Below are 23,879 nucleotides of genomic sequence, written 5' to 3'. Positions count from 1 at the left end.
AGCCAATAAGATAAAACATTTTGTAATTGAATTGAATGAAAGATCATATAATTGGTATCATTTATCAAAAATAAGTTAATTGATTTTAATTAAATAAAATTAATTTGTACATTTGTTTAGTTTACTATGGGATGAGAAGTGAATGACAACTAATTATGCTTAGTATAATAATGAACCACTTTTCTTGAACTCAATTTTATAAAAAGTGTTCCCCATTATCAATGGACTAACAATTCATCATCATTCATAATTGGGGTACAAAATTCAAATTAATTATCTAAACTTCATTCTCAACTACCATATAATTATTTTCATTTTTCTTAGTTTCAATTATTTTCTTTCCTTTATACCTCACTATAGCACCTAACATATGAATATGATTAGGTATACTATCATATTGGAATTGAATGTTAAGTTTAGAAGTTCATGGGCATTACGAATTATAGTTAAGAAACATCAATAAAACTCACCCAATAATGATAATAACCATGAAAAATAAAGCATAATAGTCTTCTTTAGGAACCTAGCATACACATAACCTTTTCAAGAAAATAGATAAAAAAAATTAATATGATTATTTTAGTAAAATAGTTTTTTAAGTAAAAGGAAAAAAAAAATCATACTATAACCACCATAAAGATAAAAAGTGTTTATGCGTTTAGTCAGTTTTTACTTTTAGAGAGTTATAATATAGGACCCTCTTTTTTTTCTATGCTATGATAGGGCTCACTAAATTTCCCAAAATTGCGATAAGTATCTTGTCCATATCTCTAAACTTTTTTTTTTTTTTTAAATATCCGCAGAAGAAATGACTTACAAGATACAACAACTTTGCTTATTGATGAAAAAGAAAAATGAAGTTTAAAAAAGTAAGGGATAAAGAAAAATATCTCTTATTTTATAAAATAAAATCCCTTTAAAAAAATAATTTTTTTTAAGAGAAATAAAAATATATATACTTTTATAAATATGTACTAAAAATGAAAATAAAATTATAATTTAATTATTTTATGTATTCAAATTTAAATATAAATATGTAATTTTATTAGTAGTATGTTATAATTTATTTTCCTAAAACAAAATATACAAATAAATATGTAAAGAGAGAATAAAGAAAAGAAACAATGTAAGAAAAAGAACAAAAAAGAAATCACTCTATCACTCACAACTAAAGTGAAGAGCATTGGAGATCACCAACTTGAACAAGGTTTACAACCTTTGTCCAAAATCTTATTTCCTCATATCTCAAGCACTAAGGGATTATCACAATATTGGAAATAACTCTATGAATATTCAAGCATTTTGGTGTATTTCTAGCAAAGTACTCTACTGGATAGAAATAGTGTTGATAAGTTCATTGTTATATATATATTTTGCAAGTTCTTTAGTATTATGATGCTAATTTGGTGTAATAAGAGATTTTAGCTTCATTTTGTAAGTTTTCGATATTTAAACTAAGTTGTAATTTTTGTTGATTTGGTTGAAGAATTTTATAGGCTTCAAAAAGGAGTTGCAAGATGAAGTTGAGATGTAATTCTAATGTGTTTTGAAGTCTCTAAGCATATATGGTGATGTTGCAGTGTATGAAGCTTGAGTAGCGACTTACAAAATCAAGTGAAATGGAATTTGGAGTGCTAGTTGCGACTCAAAGAAGTGGTGGCCGCAACCTAATTTCAAGGAATTAAGATTTTGGAAACAACAAGTTTTAGCCGCGACGAGTACTTCTTCAAGTAGCGACCAAAATTCAATTTTTTTAGAGAAACTGTGCACTGGCCGCGACCACTACTTTTCCAGGCCGCGGCTCAAGGTGAATTTTATCAAGCATCAGGCACACTGGTCGCAGCAACCATTTTTCCAGGTCGCGGCTAGTCAACGTGATTTCAGTTTTTATGTTATTTTTAATTAGATTTTTAAGAGGATTATAACGAGTTTTAGGGCTAAGGTTTTCATAAGTTTTTAATTGTGAGTTATGGAGATTAGAAGAACAGAGGAGAGAAGAGGACAACAATCTTTCCTACATCAAACTAGTTTTTCATTATTCTCTTTAAAGCTCTTTAATTTCAATTATGATTATGTTATTGGTTATGTTTGTGATTATGGAGTAATCTTCTTTTAGGTTAAGGGTTATTGCAAAACCCAAAACATGAATTCTTGATTTTCAATGAGTGTTATTTCTTGATTTCTTCAATGTTAAATTGATTCTATTCTTCTATGATTAATGTTATGGATTATGTGGTATCCTTTTAGATGGCCAACTAATTAGGATGTTTCATTGTTCTACTATCATCTTAGAATTACTATTCACCTAATAGTTTAGGGTTCTAAGTGCATGTGATCATTTGCAATTGATAGTATTGTCATATGTATTATTGATTGTGATGAAGTTTAGAACCTAAGTTAAACAAATTATATGCTAAATTGGTTTGTAGCTTAGATTATCCTATCTCCACATAAATTAATGTAATTCCTAGGTTAAATAGATTACATGCTTCATAGATCTATTTCTTGATATAAAAATTTAATTATTGAGTGCTTCGCCTTGATTAATTGTAATTGGGAGATTGAGATAATTGACTGCTTCAGCATTATCTACGGGATTAATAATTTAATTGGGAAATTAGAATAATGTTTATTATTGTTGGTCTTGAATGATTGTGGAGGGTGGAGAATGACTCTTAACTATTTCTTTAAATCGTAATATCAACTCATTATTGCTTTTATGTTTATGTTATTTAAGTTTTAGTTTGAGAAAAAAAATCCCTTCTATAATTTTCGTTGTTAATTCTTGAATAATAATTTGAACGTAGTCCTCGTGGGTTCGACTCGTATTTACTATTATACTGATATAATTGGTAATACTGAAAAGGAAATAATAATTAAATTTGACACGGCACACGACACCCGTCAAGTGTTGTCTTACAAGTGAGCATTAGGTTCTTATGTATAGAGTTTGAGATACCATTTGAATTTCAAATTCCATCAATCCTCATGGTTGCTACCAATGTTTAATTGAATGTTTATGGAACTAAAATGGAGATTTGAGAGTTACTTGGGATGTTAGAACCGTTCAAATTGGAAAAAACTAAAAAAAAAAATTGGTTGTCATCACCCTTGGCCGCGGCCAGGAGTATCAGTGGTCGCGACCACTGGTCTCTGTCCCCCAAGTCGCGGCCAGGGATAATCAGTGGCCGCGGCCACAATGCAAATTTCAGTCTTCAATTTTCAGTTTTAAAAAAAAAAGTCACAATCTCTTCCTACATGATTTTGTAACCTCCATACACCAAATGAGAGTTTAAAACATATCTCAAACAGTCATATTACATAATTGTTTTGTGAAATCCAAACTCAAATGTGCAACATACAATCTACACATTATTGGGTAATATTTGGGAGTTACAAATTTGTAACTCCAAAATATGTCATATTTTGGCACACACATGTGTTCAATTTTGTAACTCTCAATAATATGTTATATGGTGTGACAAATCACATTTGTGTAATAAATCACATTTTATCTCATTATTTAATCTAACATTATATTATTTACACTTATGATGAAGGTGATTTTTTGCAGTACAAAAACATTACATGGTGATTTAAGTGCAATTTTTTACCCTAACTATTTTTTATGACTAGTGCAACATTTCATATTATTTAGTGATTTTCACTAAGTATCAATATTCTCAAAATAAAATATTTAAATATATTTTTATTTTTGTATCACAAAAAAATTGAGTGTTTTTAAAAAATAAAACAGGAGGGGTCACGTTGGTTACAAGTTAAATAGTGGGTGGTTCCCGCGAGGGAAACTCGGTCCAAAAATAATATTTATTCCTCCTTTTTAATTATTTTTTTATTTTATTTTATTTATTTATTTATATTTTATTTTAAAGTTTCCTTCTCACATCTCATAACAGCTCAAATTTAAAAAAAAAATTAAATAAATACCCAAAAACCTCTGAACTCTTCTCTTCTCTTTGTTTGTTTGTTTGTTTGGTTGGAAAGAAAGTGAGAAAGAAAATATGGAGGCAGCAATGGGACTGATGAGGAGAATTCCTCCAAAGCACACTGAGACCGCTCTCTCTGCTCTTCTCTCTCTCTTACCCCAACACTCCTCCGATCTCCTCTCTCAAGTCGATCAGCCTCTCCAGGTCGGAGTTCTGGTTTTTTCTCTTTTAAATCCTTAGGGTTTGCTGCTAAATGCTTTAACTCTGTTTGGTTGCCGAGAATGTTTCTGAAGTAAATTCGTGATAGCTAGCTAGCTAGCGTTGATCTTGTGACTCCATTAAAAAAATGAAATAATTTGAATTCAAAAAATTAATTACAACGACAGAAAGAAACAGCGGAAATTCTTATAGTTAAATTACTTCGAATTTCGATGGTTGAAGCAGTGCTTACCTCTTTCGAATTGTTAGAATGTTGTAAGCTTTTATGAGTTGGAGCCTAATATTTCCATGGCAGCTTAAATATATGTGGGTGTGTAAATCATGACATACATTTACTGCTTTTAAATCTATACATACATGTATAATCATGTTTGTGAGTCGGTGATTATTAGTACACGTTTTGGGATTTTTTTTCAGATTTTTCTTTCTTTTCATTTTTAAGTTTAATTTTTTATGTGAATGGTATACGACATGCTATCACAATCTTATCTTGTAGAGTGTAAATCATTGGCCTTCTATTCTCACCTTTTTTTTTTTAAATGGAATACTTGAATTTTCTTTGTTATATATTTTTTTGGAGGAATTGATGGGTGGATTTTGACAAATGCAATGGTCGCTTTTATGAATTGTTCCTGAACATTGAAAACTTTAACTGCAAAACAGGTCTTGTGTGATGTTGATTCTGGAAAGGAATTCATTTTGTGTGAATATAATCGAGATGCAGACTCTTATAGGTAAACGTTCATCTCTCATTCTACTTTTATCAATCGAAGTGTTGATATTATACAAGTGACAAATTTACTATTTAATCAACCTGAAAAATGGACTTTCTCATAGTTCATGGATATTTTGGAGTAGATTGGCCTATATTTTGGTGTACCTGGATATTTGGTTTACAATTCTGTCTGTTTTATGAATGTTTTGTTGCAAAAATTAGAGAGCCAGTCACATGGCTTTGCTGAAATTAAAGACTTTAAGTTAACTCATGTCTGTTCTTCTACTTACTTTTTGGTGTTTTTTCTGCGGGTGATTTAGTTTACATCTATTGACGGAATATAGTTAGATTTAATTTTGGATTGTGTATTTCCACTAGGAGTTGCCATTGCTCCCAGTTCTATTTGTATATTTTTTGGCATCACTCTCTTCATTAGTTCATTGGGAATCAGCTTTCAGTGGTGATTTATTCTGCTATATATTTATATGTTTCTTTGTTTGTATAGATCACCATGGTCAAACAAGTACCATCCATCATTAGAGGATGGAGCCTTACCATCGGCAGAGTTGAGGAAACTTGAAATTGAAGCAAACGACATCTTTACCATTTATCGTGACCAGTGAGGTCCTTTACTTACCTCATTATTAGAATTGATTTCTTTAATGATGACTGTTTCTGTAACTTTTACCATTTTAATCTTCAAAGAAAAAAGAAAAAATCTTTATGCGCATTTACTTTATTATTATCATTTTCTAGTTTCATTCTGATGACTTAGCAGTTTTCTTAAAAATGTATTGGTAGGTATTATGAAGGTGGGATTTCATCAGTTTATATGTGGGAAGATGATAACGAAGGTTTTGTTGCCTGCTTTCTAATAAAGAAAGGTAAGCTCATTTCTGTATTCTGGGCAGCCATTGATTTATTGTTTTTTCCCCCACTAATTTCTTATAATTTATTATGAAGATGGCTCAAAGACAGGGGATGGTAGGAGGGGTTATTTACAGGAAGGGGCATGGGATGCCATCCATGTTATTGAGGTGAACTTCATTACTGTGATTTTAACAACATTCATTATTTTGGTAGTACATCAAAAACAATTATCTCTTTACTGCCTTTCTCATTTTTACAGCTTCACTGAATATCCTTTTTAAGTATCCTTTCTATTGTTTAGTCACTGCAACTCTGGTTACATATCTAGGTGGGCCCGGACGAGGAAGGAACAGCTCATTACCGTCTAACCAGTACTGTCATGCTGTCTTTAACTACAAATAATGATGCGTCAGGAACATTCAGTTTGTCTGGATCGATTAGACGAGAGGTACTATTGAATTCATCTTTCCATCTTTATTGAAGCATTCTTTTAAAAGTCGTTACACAAAAAGAATGTCTGTTTCTGAATTGTATTCCTTACACCTGCACATACCACAAGAGTTTTCATGATGCCTGCCATGGTCATCCATCTCATGCCAGGTTTCTTTAAACTTTAGCTGAAGTGGTAAAGGAGTTTGGTATAAGCCTATAAGGGGAATTAATATTAAAACAGTGTCTTGCTTTGATTATGTAATGTTACAATAATCAACTACCGTAGGAGTTTGTTTTGTTTCTTAAGGAACAGAAGGATAAATAAATGAAGGGCCATAAATGAAATACCAAATAAAAGTACAAGTTATAACTGGTAGGGGATAATCCGGTGCTATGAGATTTGTGACTAGAAATATATATATATATAAATATTACTCTATTTGTTAAAGCAAAGTACAAGTGATTGAGAACCAAGTGAGAAAATGAAAGTGACTGGAGTAGAGAATTAGGATTTCTGACCTTTTTTTTGTCGTAATTAATATTGAAAATTAAAGGTTACAAAAAAAGAGAGAAAGTAAGGCTGCAGGAAATGAACATTGAATATAGGTAGATAGAAAAGTCAAGATCCCTTGTCCAATAAAATTGTCCCCACTAAAGTTAAGACATCATTTAAAATCCAATGACAACAACAACAGTAATAATAATATCATCAATTAGGTGTTATTTAATTTTGGGTAGCTAAAACTTTACAAAATTTATAGATTTTATGCGACCATATGGTTGTCATGTATCTGCATAAGGGAACCATTTCTAGATAGTTCATTTGACTTCTTCTTTCTTTGTCAACAAGTCAAAGAGCTCTATATTTGTATTATATGTATGATTTTGTGGAAGAATGTAATGAAGTATTTTCAATTTTCATTTCCCCATTATTGTAGATGAACATGGACCTTTCAATTGAAGAGGGCCATCTTTGTAACATGGGAAGAATGATAGAAGAAATGGAGAGTAAGCTTAGGAACTCACTTGATCAGGTACACGAAGCTCCCTTTTCTTTTCTGGTTTTCTTTAGGTATTTACTAAACCGTTTCGCAAATATGCCCGATAAGAGCACTCCCAATGAATGCTCTACTCCATCCTTTAAAATACTTCTCCAAAACACATTTTTTTCTATTTTTTCTCTAAGTTTTACATTAAACCATACATCGGCTTCTCTATATATTTTTCTACATCATTTTAATATTATATATTTAAACATATTTTATTAATTAAAGTAAAATAAAATAATTGAAAAATAAAAAAGAAATAATAAATATATATACTAAATGGGAGAGAGCAAGCTTATAAAGAAAAATAATAATATTAAAATATTATATAAAATATATGTAAATATTAAGTAAATGTAGATATGGATTAATTGGAGTTTGTGCATAACTATTATAAATATATGTATAAATGATCTGATGGAAGATGTTTTTGTGAGCTTTAGCTAAATATTATAAAGAAAGTGTATTACATAATACACTACCAAAACATATTTTTTTATAATTTACCTCAAAATTTTACATTATATCATACATTCGCTTCTCTATTTTTTCTCTACATCATTTAAATATTATATTTTTTAAAAATATTTGATTTATTTTAAGAAATAAAATATTTAAATATAATAGTATCACCCTCATATATATATATATATAAAAGTTTATAAAAAAATAATAAAATATTTATAGCTTAATAAATAATGTTTCACTACATATTGAGAAATACTATTTATTTAGGTAAAAAAATATAATTTTATATCACTCATTGGAAAGACTATTTAACAATTTTTTTTCTATATTATAAAGAATTAGATATTTTACCTTCTCGATTGGGAGTGCTCTAAGACTCTTTCAATGAAGTCTCTGAAAATAAAAAAAATGTAAAATATTGTTGGTGCTATGCTATGCTATTTTGCAGGTTTATTTTGGAAAGACAAAAGAAATGGTTTGTACCTTGCGACCACCATCTGAAGTGGTGATGAGACTGCCTGACCAGGCATGAGCCATGCCTATTGCCCATTTCTTTGTTTATTGTGTTTATTTAACAATGTTTTGTGTTTTCATATGGCTTTACATGAGATTGTATTGTAGACATGATTAGTTGCCATTTGTACTCTTACCATTGAAGAACTTGATTTTGTTTTTTAAAGAACTCGATCTACCTCCTTATTCTTTAACTTCTCCTAGATTGTCCATTTGATTGATTGATATTTTCTTAAGAAAAAGACAACTGTAGAATCATTTGTCTGCGTAGAAGAAACACTTAGGTTGTTTGGTATGGACAGTTTAAAATTATATCTAATCAATGTTATTGTTATAAAGTGGAATGTAATTTTGTGAAACTTAATACAATTGTTTCTGGTTTGGTGTGAGAATATGGTGTACAATTTATGAGAATGTCAAAGTAGTTTTTGGTTGTATACTTAAACATTTACATAAGTGGGGATCGGATTTTGTATTAGGGATGAATTCTGTTCGACATACTTTTCCGCGATTAGTATTAAATTTGATTGAACGGTTATTAATATAATGGAATTTGTTCCCAATGAACAAAATCTAAAATCTACATTAGAGTCCTAATATTATACATAGATCAACAAATTTTAGTGAGTAATTATAAAAGGATCTCACTTTTCTTTTATTCTTTTAATAAAATAATAGAACTATGATTTACAGCAAGATAATTTTTTTTTATTTTATGGTAATATTATTCTATAACAAACCAAATAAACCTATTGAAGCTTAAATTAAATATTATTTGGTTGGATGGAATAAAAATGAAAAAAATAAGAATGAGAAAAAGAAAATAAATAGGAATAAAATAAAATTTATTATTAATTTTTTTTCAATTTTGCATTAAAATAGTTTTTCCATCCATTTTCAAATGGAATAGTCATTTCACCAAAATAGTAGAAAAACCATTCCATTCGAATAACACATTATAATACTCTAAAATACAAACATACAAATTTCATTCAATTCCATTACCCAACCAAACATCACCTTAATGTAAATATATATTACCACATTTCTTAACTCCTGTAACACATTTTTTTAATAATTTATGTTATCAAATTAATAAGTAAAATCAATTAATTTAAAGAGAGGAATGACTCCCCTTTCCATATAAAAGGCCATTAAATCATTGCCCTAAGGATTCTAGCAAGAATAACTATATGTATGCTATCACTTTCAAATAAAATGTGCTAATTTTAAAAAAAAAAAACTGGTTTTGCACCATCACATAATCGATTTTTGCTAGATTTACAGAAACAGAATCACACCAATTCTTTCTTATATCAGTGTTAGTATTAGTATCTTAGGAGAGTTATTACCAATCTTCCTCTAGTAGTAAAGAGACATTCACATAACAAAACATTCAGTGAATATGGTATAGAGTTTTCTCTCTGTTCAAAACCCACCATCCAAACACCATTGATCATAATCCCTTCCACCCCCTCAAAGAAAAGAAAAAGAAAGAACATCTTTTTCCTTGGAACATTCAATATTTCCAAGGTTGGCATCAAAACATGGACAGATTTGGTATCCAAACTTTGATGGGTGACAAGATTCAAGCTTTAGGCGTAGGCTCGACACCCGATGAAACTTTTTCATGTTCATCAGCGGCAGGTGATGCTTGTTCATCACTGTCGTCGTCAGTGTCACTATCATCATCCTCTGCAAGACATTAATCACACTTAAGTACTCTTCAACTTGTGGAAGTGTAAAGAACTGTGATTTGTCAAGAATCAATGGTGATGAGTACTATAACTAGAAACAAGATTGTAAAACATACCATCATCATCGTCGGCGTCACTATCTAATCCATCAAGTTCTTCATTGCCATCTAAGCCATCAAAACCTTCACCACCGCCACCCATGTTCAGCTTCTGAAATGCCAGAGCAGGATCAAGAGGTTTGAGTATATAGACAGTAAGTACTATGGTAAAATGCAAAAGGGTAAACAATGGTAAACGTTTTTTAACCGTCAAAATTTCGTAAATTTTTTATATTTTTTAGTTGTTATGGTTATAATATGATATATAGTTCAAAACCATGCACTATGAGTTTCCTATGCTAACTCCCTATGATATTGCTAGTATCAAATAAATGCTTATGACATTGTACTTACCGAAAAATCCAAGTCTCCAAAGTCCATATCGTTTTCAACTAGAAATCATAGTGAGCAAAAAGACAAGCCAACAATTAGAATTTTTCCAGGAAAATTTCATCAAATGAACCAAACTTTAGAAGCAGCTAAAAGAAGCACAAATACCTTCATTATTATTATTTTCATGCTCTTCATCCTCATCAACCCATTTATCCCAATCAACTTTCAGAAACACGGGAGGCTTTCCTGCCTGCTTTAACAGTCTGCTCCACCATTTGTCCTCATTTTTTTTTATGAGGTAACGAATATTTCTCAAGCCTACACTAGCTTTGCTCTCCTGCAATGCAAGTACCATTTTATTGTTACTGACTCTTCAAAAAAGACATATTTGAGCATTCCAAAGCCAGCATGCTAATAGTTTGGGACTTACATTTACGTCAACTTTGTCAAACAAATCGAGGTCAAGTTCATAAGGAACCTTGTCCACTCCACTGGTCGCGGAGAATAAAAACTTGCCCTCAGGCTCCAGCTTAAGTTTCACATCCTGAGCATCCGGCAAATCAATGGTTATGTAAAGCTTGTCAGGCCTTTGTGCCCACTTAACAGAAGGATGTCGACTGAAAAAATGCATGGTTTAAAGAAAATTTAGAACCTTAATGGAAAGTAGGCAGAAATAAACAGGAGAAAACTTTTTATCAAGAAGATTGACACCATGACACCATTTTCTTTACACCAGCCAGTCATCCAATATACTTAGCCACAAACTAGCTGTATGTTACTTCATATGTTTTTATCATTATTCTAGAACGAAATTTTATTTAATTTTTCCCTCTGAATTTCATTTTTCAAAATTTTAGCTTACATTCAAAAGGCATTGACATGACTAAAGGTGTTGGGGGTTGAATACCAAAAAACATTCATCGAATTCCCAAGGGTTTATGGGTAAAGAAGAGCATGTATGGTTTAGGAATAAAATAAAGTAAATCTGCATAAGCATATGTTTTAAAACTACAAGAACACATCATTTCCTCTACAGGATTTAAAGCAAGATGAACAAAGAAAGATGAAGCAATAGCCTGCAAACCGAGCACTTCAACTGAAGAGCACCCTATCACTCTTGCATGAAAAATGTTTAAAAGGGAAGGAGAACTCTAAAACACTTGAAGGCTTGAAGAAAACAATATGACTTGAATGATTCCGTGAACAGAATTCCAATAACCAAAAATGGAACATACGCCTTTGGAAAAAAACCACAATTTTCTCTTACTCTGGGTCCAAAATAATACAATAACCCGCTTCCAAGTAAACCATGCTACTATTTTGGAAAAGACTAGGCATATATCCAAAAAAAAAAAAGATGAGAGAACATTTAAAACATTCCTTCTCTTTCCCTTTTTTTTATTCTCATTGAACTAAATAGTACAAGCTGATGTTTTATTTAAGAAAACAAGGTATGAAGTATAAGGATAGTTGGACTTGGTGAAATGAATATAAAAAATAAGATGAAAACTAAGACACAAGACCTCATATCACTCTATCCTCGTGCAAAAGCTTTCAGTGAATCTTCCCTTACATCGCATCTTCACAATTTAAACATCTACAAATACACCTAAAACTAAGAACCTTACTACTTCATTCATATACTCATCCATAAAAAATAGTCGTCAAGCAAACCCAAATTGTCTCTCTTTTCCACCCCATGTTCTAAAAAAACCCAAATTCTCTTTCCAACTGTTAAACCCTTCACTCTAGCAAGTCCACGAAAGATTTTTTTTTTCTTTCTTTTTTTGGGTTAGAGAATCCAATAGAATATGTATAAATCTCTAGCTAAGATTAAACTACAACAACTAAGTCACATTTTCCTTTACAATAGCCCGACACATTTCATATGGTTTGTAGGTAAAGAAGAGGGTTTAACTTTCTTTATATAACTAAAATTTTAAAATCTCTCTTTAAATTTCGCCCATTTTCTTTTACTTTTCTTTCTTGCGACGCAACATAGATTCTTGAATGCTTCTAAACTAAACCCTAACACTACAACCAAGCTGAAAAAAGAAAATCTGTACATAGCCATACTATATATATATATATAGATATATAAATATATTTTATACAAACTTGGCAGATCATATTCAAGAATTTTCCCTATATGCTTTTCCATTTTCCTTTGCTTATTTATCATTATTTGAAGAGAAAAATCAAAGAGTAAGAAAGATACCTCATCTTCTCGAATGAAAGCGAGCGCTTTCAATTTCAACCAAGGTGCAACTAAGGCGAAAACAGAAACGAAATGGGTAGCGCGAGGAGAGAACATGTTATATACTATAGAAGTAGGGGGTTTTATGTGATTTTACAGAGCTTAGGGACTAAATATAAATTAAAATAGTTGAGGGTTTAGGGAAAGAACACGGGGTTTTAAGTGATATGCTCAATTTATATTTTCCTAAGTTATTTAAAAGAGGGATTTATACTTTTTTGGAGAGTCTCTTTTGTCTCGTCTCATTACAAACTCTGTGTTTTGATAAATTAATTATTTTTTGGATTCTATATTTTGTAAAATGGTTAAAATAGAACCCTAAACTTAATTTTGATGAATAAAAATTGAATATAACAACACATTTTTTAAGCAGAATGATTTTATTTTTGTTCTGAATTGTTAGTTTGGTAAATTATTTATGATTTTAGGTGAGAAAACATGGACCAGAATTGGGTTTAGTAGGGTTCTATTTTAACCATTTTATAAAACATATGGTCCAAAAAGTAATTTATCAAAACGCAGAATCCAAACAGGTAATAAGACAAAACACATGATCTAAAAAAGTATAAGCCCTTAAAAGAGTCGTTTTTTAATTAGGATAAAAATTTAAATAATTATATTGAATATGCAAAATATATGTTAATAAAAATTATTAATAATACACTACTGTAAATACATAAAATAAGGAATAAATAAATATTACAAGTAAACATTTAATTAAAAAGGGAAATTTGACTTTTTATGCTTAATAGTATGGTGTAATACAAAATAATGCTAAGCATTTTTAACATTACAAAATAATGCCAAAAATTTTGCTAAAATACCCCTAAAAACAACTATCTCCTCTCTTCCTTCCTCCTCTCTTCCCTCCCCTCTCTTCCTTCCTCCTCTCTTCCTTCTTCTTGTTTCTTCCTCACTCTCACTCATCTCACCTCACCTCACACCACCACTAAGAGCACCACGGTAGAGCTTGGGACCGCCACTAAGAAAGCCATTTGTAGACCAAAGTAAGGGTTGAGAAATCTTGGAGAAAAATGTAATGGATAAGCAATTTTTTCTTAAATACTTGGATTAGTGATGTTTCCTTTAACTTTTTGAGCATTTCGAATAGATCTGAGCAATATTTGTACATTTTTTTGGGTTTTTTCTGGTTTTTTTTCGATCTGCGTTTTCTGGGAATTTTCTGGGTTAGTGTTGTGCTCGATGCAGGCTCGATGACACACCAATTTTAGCGTTGCATGTTCTGCTCGATGGGTACTCGATGGTAATGTGCATTCTCACTTTTTCATGCATGCTCGATAGATGCTCGATGCCTGCTCGATGCAAGCTCGATGGCACATCATTTTTTACGTTGCATGTTGTACTCGATGGGTACTCGATACCTACTCGATGGGTACTCGATGGTAATGTGCATTCTCACTATTTCATGCATGCTCGATGCCTGCTCGATACAAGATCGATGGCACATCATTTTTTACGTTGTATGTTGTACTCGATACCTACTCGATGGGTACTCGATGGTAATGTGCATTATCACTATTTCATTCATGCTCGATGGATGTTCAATGCCTGCTCGATGCAAGCTCGATGGCACATATTTTTTTACGTTGCATGTTGTGCTCGATGGTTACTCGATAGCTACTCGATGCAAGCTCGATGGTAATGTGCATTCTCACTATTTCGTGCATGCTTGATGCAAGCTCGATGGTCATGTTTTTCAGCATCATTAAAATACCATTTCTTACCATCTGTTTTTCAGCTAACTGTATTTGTGTTTTTTTATTTCAGGTTCTACTGTTTACGTATTTGTTTCTTACAACGGTGTTTGGGAAATGCATGGTAGGAAATGGTATTTTAAGGATGCTGAAGGTGAAGTGATACCAGTAGAGAATGATGTCACTTACTTGCAACTACTTGACATACTGCACGAGACATTTCAGGTGGATAGAGAGGTGTATGAATTGAAACTCGAGGTGTCATACGTATGCGGCGAGCAACCATTTGCACCGGTTCAATTGAAGAATGATCGTCAAGTTCGTGTATTCTTAGGAATAAGCTTGAATGAACGGGTAGTCTTATGTGTGACTCTAGTTAAGAAGAATGTCATATCAGATCCTTCTCCTAGTGTGAGCAAAAAAGACACGACCAGTATCGATCCATCTCCTGCAGGTAGCAGTTACAAGCATCTTAGCAAGGTGGGCACTTTTGTTCCAGTTACTGATCCGATGGCTACTATTCAGCTTGATATACCACAAGGAGGTTCCACAGGTGTGCTTGAGGCATATGAGTACGATCCCTATGTGAATGATGATCCAGTTGGTAATTGCTTTGAAGATAATGATGATGGTTCCGAGGATGACTCGTATTATAGTGCAGATGTTTCAAATGAGGAGTTAGACATTTCCCAAGCCCAACAAGTAGAAGAAGAGTCAGGACTGCCTCTTGCACAGGCACCTCTCCCAACTTAAGGACGCTAAGCACCTGCTCGAAGCAGTAATCAACCTGCTAGGACAGAAGATAGTACTGGGTGGAGGGAGACAATTGTATCAAGAGAAGATCACACCAGATGGAGTGCCCCAATGTTTACAAAAGAAGATATTGAGGCATCTGCTAAAACCCATTCCTCATCATCTGGTGGACCAATGGGAGAAATATATGTTGGGAAGACTTTTGAGGACAAGATTGATTTAAAAACCAAAGCTGCTCTATTTGCAATGAAGAATAACTTTGAGTATATGGTGAAAAAGTCTGGTACTGACGTGTGGTATATCACATGTAAAGATCCTAACTGTTGTTGGAGATTGAGAGGGAAAAAACAACCAATGTCCCCCATGTTTGAGATCACGATATACAAAAGCGTACACACATGCTCACTAGAAGTGCGACAAAAAGGTCATCGTCAAGCTGCACCGTGGGTCGTTGGACACCTCATAAAGAACAAATACGCAGTTGATGGGACCAGTTACATGGCAAACAACATAAAGGAGGATATGAAGAAAAAATTTGGTATTGATATGAGTTATGAAAAGGCATGGAGACGTAGAGAGAAGGCACTTACGTATGTTAGGGGGACATATGAGGATTCGTATTGCAAGTTGCCATCCTACTTGCACATGTTGCAGTAAAAGAATCCAGGTACAATTACTAATTTTGTCACTGAAGATGGTCGTTTCCTATATTGCTTCTTTGCCCTTGGAGTTTGTAGGAGAGGATTCAGATTTTGTCGTCCTGTGATATGTGTGGATGGCACGTTCTTGAAGAATAAGTACGGTGGTCACATGCTATGTGCCGTTGCTTTGGATGCGAATAGTCATTTATATCCAATTGCCTTCGTGTTGGTGGATAGTGAGAACCACAACTCGTGGAAATATTTCATGACGAAGTTGAAGGAAGCCATTGGGGACGTTGATGACTTGGCTTTCGTGTCAGATAGGCATGCGAGTATTATTCATGCTCTGGAGGCTGTCTTTCCTGATGCCTACCACGGCGCATGCTACCATCACATCAGTATGAATGTGAAAGCCAAGTTCAAGACTGATCACTGTCACAGTGAGATGTGGGCAGCAGCCTATGCATGGAAGAAGACCGAATTTCTAAAGCATTTTGAAAATATTAAGCGAATGGATCCTCCTATAGCTGCCTATTTGGAGGGAATTGGTTTCGATAAGTGGTCTCGTCCTTTCTTTCCTGGAAAACGATACAATATAATGATAAGCAACTACGTTGAAAGCTTCAACAACAAGACCAAGGATGCAAGAACCTTTCCAGTTACAATTTTTTTAGAATTCATTCGGTTCACACTACAGTCTTGGTTTTCTGAACGACGTAGTGTGGCAGAGAAGACTACCACCAAATTATCCACCCTGATGGAGGCAGATGTATCGAACAATGCTGACAAAGGAAGGTTCATGAATGTCTATGCCCTTGGTCAATTTGAGTTTCATGTAACTGGTGCAGACAGCGATGCTGAGGTGAATTTGATGACGAAATCATGCTCATGTGGGGTATTCCAGCTCATAGGCACACCTTGTCCCCATGCAGCTGTAGCAGCTATAGAGCGTGGAGTGAACCTTTACTCTTTGTGTTCACCATTTTACACCATTGAGTCATGGAGGAATTCGTACAAAGAAACCATTTACCCAACTGGGAACGAGGATGACTGGATACTTCCAGATGACATTAAGAATATGGTAGTTGGTGTACCCATAGAGAAACAACAAGTTGGTCGCCCAAAAAAGCCAAAGCTAGGAAGGCCAAGGACAAACCGTTGGCCATCTGGCGGGGAAAACTAGTTACAATGCGTAAGTGCAGTAGATTTGGTGGTCGTGGCCACAACAAATCCTCATGCAAAGCTCGGCTTTGAGTTTATTTTTTGTTGCATTTTATTTAAACTTGAAGTTGAAGGTTATTTTTCGTTTTCTTTTTTTATTGTCGTTAATGAATTTTGGTCTTTAATTGTCGTTAATAAAAAGATGCTCGACTCAAAAAAATTTCTTAAAAATGTACATTTTAAGCAAATAAATATAACAAGAGAATGTTCAATGTCTAACATTCTGATACCATAAGTCAACTGTCCATTTGTTTCTGAACAACTCCATGTTGTCATCGCAAATTGTGTCAAGTGGTAGCCTACCCAATAAGTGTTCGATGTGCTTGATGGCGTACACACCACAATCTCCACTGTAACCAAAACATAAATTGCATTAGTAACAAAATCAACATAGAATTTAATTTAAAAAACTTGAATAAAAACTAGACTTTTGTTTACCTGACTTTGGTTTGGGGTACTGAATCAACTGGCATGCGGTGCACATTGACCTCTTTGCATTTTTTAGCTCCAGGTGGAATCGTCAACCGAGGGTCGTCCTTGAAAAGTTGTGACTGCAATAACAACGATGGGAACAAAGTAGACCATGACTTCATAAAAGATTGCAGTTGTTTATCACTTATCACGGTCACGTTCGAATCATAAACATTCAGAGTCCAAGTAGAAATGGAGGCTTCAACTGCAAACCAATGCGCTTGAAGGTAGTTCTGGCACCAATATACAGTGTCTACTCCTTTCCATGATGCCAGAAATTGATTGTCAATTCCCGTAATCATTGATATCACATCTGAATCCCACAAAAACCTTTTCTTATCCGCTTCCTTGGCATTCTGATATGCATCATAACGGGCCGGTACCACTTGTGAGAACATAATATTCATCACAACAGCATCTTGCCGATACGCCCCGGGATAGAATTGTCGACGCCTATGTAGCATATGCATGGTCGCATCAATATGCTGCAAAAATGATAGGAAAGCAATTAATCAACCTATCGAAACCCCTATTGAACCCACTGTTTATACCAGATAAAAAATATTAATAAATTTAATAAAATTACTTACCCCATCATCGATCCAAAACTGTGGTGTCTTCATCGTCAGAAACCAACTCGGACCATACACACCAGTTTGGACATCCCTCTTCGTCTTGTTCGGAATATCTCCAAGCAACCACTTGCCGACCGTTCTGTACTGTGTAGCAAGTGGCTTCTTTAGAGGGTCGAGGACTAATGGCACGTCATCAATTGCACCCAAACGAGCTTTCTTTCTGGTTGGGTCGGTGTAGTCTTCAAATTTCTTAGGTTTGCGTCTTTTCCTCTTGGCCAATTCAAACTCTACACCAGCAACATCCCCAGGTTCTATAATAGCAACACCTGGGGTCTCAGGATTTGCTGTGAGTACTATCGGGGGAGGAGTGCCTATGTCATGTGAGACAAAATCATCTGGGAGGTCAAGTGAGTCGAAATCAGAATCAAAATCATTTGGAAGATCTTGTACGAATGTCAAGATCTTATTGACAGCATCCATGATGACCGCCTGGTTCTCTAGGATGGTATCCTGACGACTCTCGACTCGCTCCAACCTCTCCAACACCTCCCGTAAATCAGGTTGATCAGGACTGCGGTGTACCGATGGGGCTGGGGCCGAGGGTGTGGGGCCGATGGGGACTGGGGTATCCTCATCATCAGGGCCATCAACAAAAATATTGGCTGCCTTCGCAACCTCAGCAGCTATCTCCGCCACCTTCTCAAAATCAGTGGGAGTTTTTACCTCTTCTTCTTGGCCCAACCCAGGATACAAGGGAGCATCACCCTCCGTCAGAGCGCTATAATAATCTATCTCTGAAGACCGGGGCTTCAACATGGACAACACAATCAACTGCATCAAATACAAAGCATTAAGTTAGTTTGAAACCACCAAAGAATACTCTATTTTGACATAATATAGCAGAACTTACACTCGTCTTCTTGAACATCGGTGCAAGATCGACTTTCGAAATAGGACGCTCCTTATTGCTCGACCAATTGAGCATCCTCGGAAACTAGTTTCCATGGTTAATACCATACTCACGTGCAAACTGCCGGATGGCTTCGTATGCCCAATACTGCAATGCAGGGACATAACCATACAAACTGTATTTTGCTTCTTTCTGTTTCCCCTTAACTTCCTTTTTCTTCTCATAGTTCCTCTTCTGATGATGCATGTCTTTCTTACATGAATCCATAAGCTTGTTAAAAGACACCTTCCCCCATGGGTAAGTAAAGAAGTACTCAGTGTCCTCCACCATCTTCAGCGAATCTATCCAGACATTTAACTTGCCCTCTCGTGCAAGTAAAACCCCCTCAACAAAGAAACATAGGCCCAACTTGTAGGCATCTTCAACTACAGTGCAGTTTTTTAAAGCAGCCTCCAAATGCATTAACTTCACTGTTTCTTCATCATTAAAGTACTCCTTGATTAAGCGGTCACTAGTCAAGTGCTTCTTCAAATCAGTCTCAGATGCCCCGGAACTGAAGTTCAACCCCGTAACCAAAGCAAACTCGCCTCTACCAAATCTGCAGGGTCTAGATCCCAAATGTAAATGCAACTCATCCTCTTTGAAGCACTGGATCTTGCGCAACATTAATTGATGCATGAGAGATGTAGAGAAGTCTAATTTCTCAGCCATGAAAATTTGTTTGAATGGAGATTTCTTCACCCTTTCTATCAACCCGAGCTCCTCAAACTTGTCCTTGATTTTTTTAAAGTAACCATTGCCCCTATATGTGACTCGTCCAGGAAAGTGATCTGTCAAGGGTAAAAGAAACTTCGGCATCTGCAAAAAATAAAGATAACAATAATACAGTTAAACAAAGTCGCATGAAAAATCCATAAATAAACATACATGCAACCATCGAACCCATCTCGAACACCCATCGAACCCCAACCCGAGTACCCATCAAACCCCCTATCGAACCCCTAGAGCATGCATCGAACCACCATCGAACCCAACATAAGACCCAATCCATCGAGCATGCATCGAACCCCCATCGAGCATGCATCTAATTTCTTAGGTTTAAACCTGGAACCCATAATGGGCCTACCCCATCGAACCAACATCGAACCCCTAAGGCCTACCCTATCGAACCAACATCGACAAGCATCGAACCCAACAAATACCAAACCCATCGAGCATGCATCGAACCCCCATCGAGCATCAAACCTAAACTTGGAACCCTTAATGGCTTAACCTATCAAGCCCCATCAAACCCAACAAATACCCAACCCATCGAGCATGCATCAAACCCCCATCGAGCATCGAACCTAAACTTGGAACCCTTAACGGCTTAACCTATCGAACCCCCATCGAGCATGCATCGAACCCCCCCATCGAGCATGCATCGAACCCCCATCGAGCATCGAACCTAAACTTGGAACCCTTAACGGCTTAACCTATCGAACCCCCATCGAGCATGCATCGAACCCCCCATCGAGCAACCTTACAGACCCACAAAAATCCCAGGCTTCACTAAAACATACCCACACTATTCCATACCCAAAACAAACCAGATTAATCCATACACACAAACAATCCCACACTAATCCATACACAAACAATTCCACATTAATCCATATACATACACATAAACACAAACAATAAGCTTACCTTTATTTTGGGTATGGAGAAACTTGAACTGTGGGTTTTGGATGACAGACGGCGAGAGGCAACACGGACGGACAGCGAGAGGCGAGACGGAGGTGCGGGATTTCGACGGGGGCTGCGACGGGGGGCAGCGCGGCTTCGACGGGGGCTGCGACGGGGACTCGAACCGAGAGTTTGAGAGAGAAAGCTTGAACGGAGGGGGGAGATCTGGGTAGTTCAATGGTCGGGGGGTTGGGAGTTTGTGACCGAGAGTGTGAGAGAGAGAGCGAGAATCAAAACTTGGATTGGGGGGAATTATGACAGGGGCATTTTGGGTACTAGCAAAAATTTTGGCATTATTTTGTAATGTTAAAAATGCCTAGCATTATTTTGTATTACACCATACTATTAAGCATAAAAAGTCAAGTTTCCCATTAAAAAATACTCAGCGTGGGCATAATAGTGAAAATTTAGATATGAAGGAGTAAAAGTGAAAAAAACAAATACATTAAATTTTTAACTTTTTAGTAATTGAAGGGTCTGCTTATGGTTAATGTAAAAGTCAATAACTAATGTAAAAGGTTATACTTAGGCTAAGTGGTTTTTTTATAAAAAATTCTTAAGTAATTTGAATTGTTGCACTTAAGTCATTAAATAATTTTTTGATGATAAAAATCACATTTCACGTTAATTTGTTGCAATAAAAATCAGTAAGTAGTCCATTAGATTTAATAGAAGGTGATTAATGGTCATATTAACTTAAAAAATCTACTTAAAGACTTAAGTGTAATATTTTAGATTACTTTCTAGTTTTTCTAATTAATCAATTATATTTATATATTTTATATTTTATATTTTTTCAAGTTTTAAAAATTATTATAATATCATATTATAGATGGAGAAAAAATGTTGGTTCAAACAAACATAACTTTTGAGATAAGAGTATTCATTATTAAAAAGAAGAAGCAGAAGAAGAATTTTACTACTCAATTCATATCAAATGCGAGGAAAAGAAAATGTCCTAATTTTGAAGAGGCATACTATTCTAGTTATACATTCATTATGTTTATTTTAATTTTTTTATGTAATATTTTTATAAATTTTGTATAATTTTAAGCATGAATTTATATTTCATTTAATATTGTAATTTGAGCATGACAAAGCCTAAATCATATAGTTTACTCAGTCTTTTTTTCCAAAGTAAAGAAGTATTGTTAGAAGACATTTTAGGTAGGAGTGTTCATCCCATCCAATCCAATTGTTTTACCCATAACCAATCTATTCAAATTAAAGGTTGGATGTTAGAAATAATCATCCAATTCAATCCAATTATAATTGGATTGAGTCGGTTATTTTATCTTTGGACCTAAATTTTAACATTGAATAAATTAACAAGTAAAAAAATGATACAAAAAATTAAACATTATGTAATAATAATATTAAATTAAGTTTTTACAATTGTCACATTAAATTTTTGAAATATTAAGTTTACAACATTAAGTCCATTAAATTTTTATTACTAATGTCTCAAAACTAATAACGAAAGTGTTATAATAACATAACATGAAAATAGCAACAATAACATCTACAAAGTACTAAAAACTATGAAAAAATATAAGAAAATTAAATATATTTTATAATTAATATGATATATAAAAAGAATATATATTCTTAATTGTAGTTAGACTGGATCGGTTCTTAATTGAATTTTCATAGTCTCATCCGTCATCCGATCCAATCCAATCCAATTTTTTGTAATTGGATTGGCTCAGAATTGGATTGGTTTGGATCCTGAGCACCCCTAACTTATAGGTTTTGTTTGGACCTTGGAATTTGGTAGGAAAAATGGTTTTTTGTGTTTGAAGTTTTATAAAATTTGGGAGAAAAATTAATTATGGGAAAAATGTTAGGGTGCGTTTAGAAGTAACTGTCTAACTATGTAATTACTAGACTATTAATGACATATTCTAATAACTATATTATTATTTAAAATACAAAGTATGTTTGGATGTTAAGTATTAATTATTTATGAATTGTTACTGTCATGTTTGGCAAAATAGTTAGTAATTACAAAAAAAAGGATAAATGGGATGCCAATTCGAATGATTACTCTAAATTACAATTCCAAGAACAAGAATGTCTTTCAACATGGATGAGTCCGCTATTGGGAAAACTTATATATGATCTTTATTTATTTTCATGTAGATCTAATATTAAACAAATTAATATGAGATAACCTAGAACATGTTTCTAAAATTGAATTCAAAGAGAAACAAAGACAAGAATACTTACAGTATACGCAGCGGAATGAAAGAGTCGTTCCTTTAGTTTCTCTAACTCTTGTATCCTTTCTGTCGCAGAGTATTATCAAGAAACTGAACCGATCTTCTATTTTCGTCACAGTCTTCAAATGTATCCTTAGAATTAGGGGTGAGCATCTAAACCGGCAAACCGTGGCGACCGATCGCACCGCACCATACTACACCGTAAACCGCGGTGTCAAAAGTGGAATGGTTCGGTATGGTTTGTATCTTAGCTAAACCGTGCGGTGCAGTGCGATGCGCGGTTTGGCGGTGTAAAATTTTGGTTTGCACCACACCGCACCGTATACTTACAAATATGTAAAAAAAAAATTAAACTTTAACCACACCGCAAAAAATGGTTTGGTTTGGTGCAACGAAATCACACCGCATGGTGTGTTCTAGCTACTACACCGCACTTGTGGTGTGGTGTATTAAAAAGTGTTCAAACCGCTCAAACCACACCGTGCACACCCCTACTTAGAATCATCTAGACTAGTGTGGGCAATTCTCAACACATGAGATAGATACAGAGAGAAGAAGAGAAAAGAATAATAAGAGGCTTAGAAAAGGACTGTGTTTAGAGAGAATCTAAAACTATCAGAAAACCAATGATTAAACTTATATGTCATCTCAGAAAACTTTAACTTGTGTTTTGACTTCTCTCTAAGCACTCCTTTTATAGACTCAATTAGGTCATTTAATTATCATTAAAAATCAATAAAATAATAGTCATTTTAAAGCCCTAGGTCGAAATTATCATGGGTTTTAGGCCCGTGAAATTTCTCATTTGATTATAAGCCCATTTGACTTAAAATCAATGCCTGTATTATTTTCTATTTATTTAATTAAATAAATAATTATTTAAATCCTTTATCAAATTAATTATTTATCATTTGAGCCTTGATTTAAATTTATTTATTAATTTAGATACCAAATTATCTTAATTAATAAATCTGCCATAATTTCTCTTTTCTTCTCAAAATTACATAACTCTATGAAACTATCCAAAATTGACCTGGTCAACTTTGAT

At 34.0% G+C, this 23,879-nt stretch overlaps 2 protein-coding genes across 2 annotated transcripts; one reads left to right on the top strand and one right to left on the bottom strand.

Annotated features, from left to right (window-relative positions):
* The first annotated feature begins 3,917 nt into the window (after positions 1-3,917).
* LOC133804112 (probable F-actin-capping protein subunit beta) lies at positions 3,918-8,468 on the top strand. The gene is made up of 8 exons (XM_062242263.1): positions 3,918-4,151; positions 4,830-4,900; positions 5,387-5,500; positions 5,683-5,765; positions 5,845-5,918; positions 6,080-6,199; positions 7,122-7,217; positions 8,146-8,468. The coding sequence occupies exons 1-8, from the start codon at positions 4,023-4,025 to the stop codon at positions 8,227-8,229; spliced, it is 771 nt and encodes a 256-aa protein (XP_062098247.1). The 5' UTR covers positions 3,918-4,022; the 3' UTR covers positions 8,230-8,468.
* A 1,028-nt stretch (positions 8,469-9,496) lies between these two features.
* LOC133804362 (co-chaperone protein p23-1-like) lies at positions 9,497-12,666 on the bottom strand. Its single transcript, XM_062242527.1, has 6 exons — positions 12,557-12,666; positions 10,769-10,955; positions 10,504-10,675; positions 10,360-10,397; positions 10,024-10,117; positions 9,497-9,905 (listed from the first exon to the last, which is right to left on the bottom strand). Exons 1-6 carry the CDS (start codon positions 12,559-12,561, stop codon positions 9,799-9,801), a joined length of 603 nt encoding a protein of 200 aa, XP_062098511.1. The 5' UTR covers positions 12,562-12,666; the 3' UTR covers positions 9,497-9,798.
* Between the last annotated feature and the right edge of the window lie 11,213 nt (positions 12,667-23,879).

Source organism: Humulus lupulus, chromosome X (assembly GCF_963169125.1).
Source record: "Humulus lupulus chromosome X, drHumLupu1.1, whole genome shotgun sequence".
Lineage (NCBI taxonomy): Eukaryota > Viridiplantae > Streptophyta > Magnoliopsida > Rosales > Cannabaceae > Humulus > Humulus lupulus.
This window is presented reverse-complemented; position numbering and strand designations above follow the sequence as displayed.

Excerpts from the sequence above, each read along its gene's own strand:
- LOC133804112 (XM_062242263.1), top strand. The coding sequence starts at position 4,023 with ATGGAGGCAGCAATGGGACTGATGAGGAGAATTCCTCCAAAGCACACT. Across the intron at positions 5,766-5,844 it reads CTGCTTTCTAATAAAGAAAG|ATGGCTCAAAGACAGGGGAT; the intron begins GTAAGCTCATTT and ends TTTATTATGAAG. Across the intron at positions 6,200-7,121 it reads CTGGATCGATTAGACGAGAG|ATGAACATGGACCTTTCAAT; the intron begins GTACTATTGAAT and ends CCATTATTGTAG.
- LOC133804362 (XM_062242527.1), bottom strand. Across the intron at positions 10,398-10,503 it reads TGAAAATAATAATAATGAAG|TTGAAAACGATATGGACTTT; the intron begins GTATTTGTGCTT and ends TATGATTTCTAG. Across the intron at positions 10,118-10,359 it reads TTGGAGACTTGGATTTTTCG|AAGCTGAACATGGGTGGCGG; the intron begins GTAAGTACAATG and ends CTGGCATTTCAG.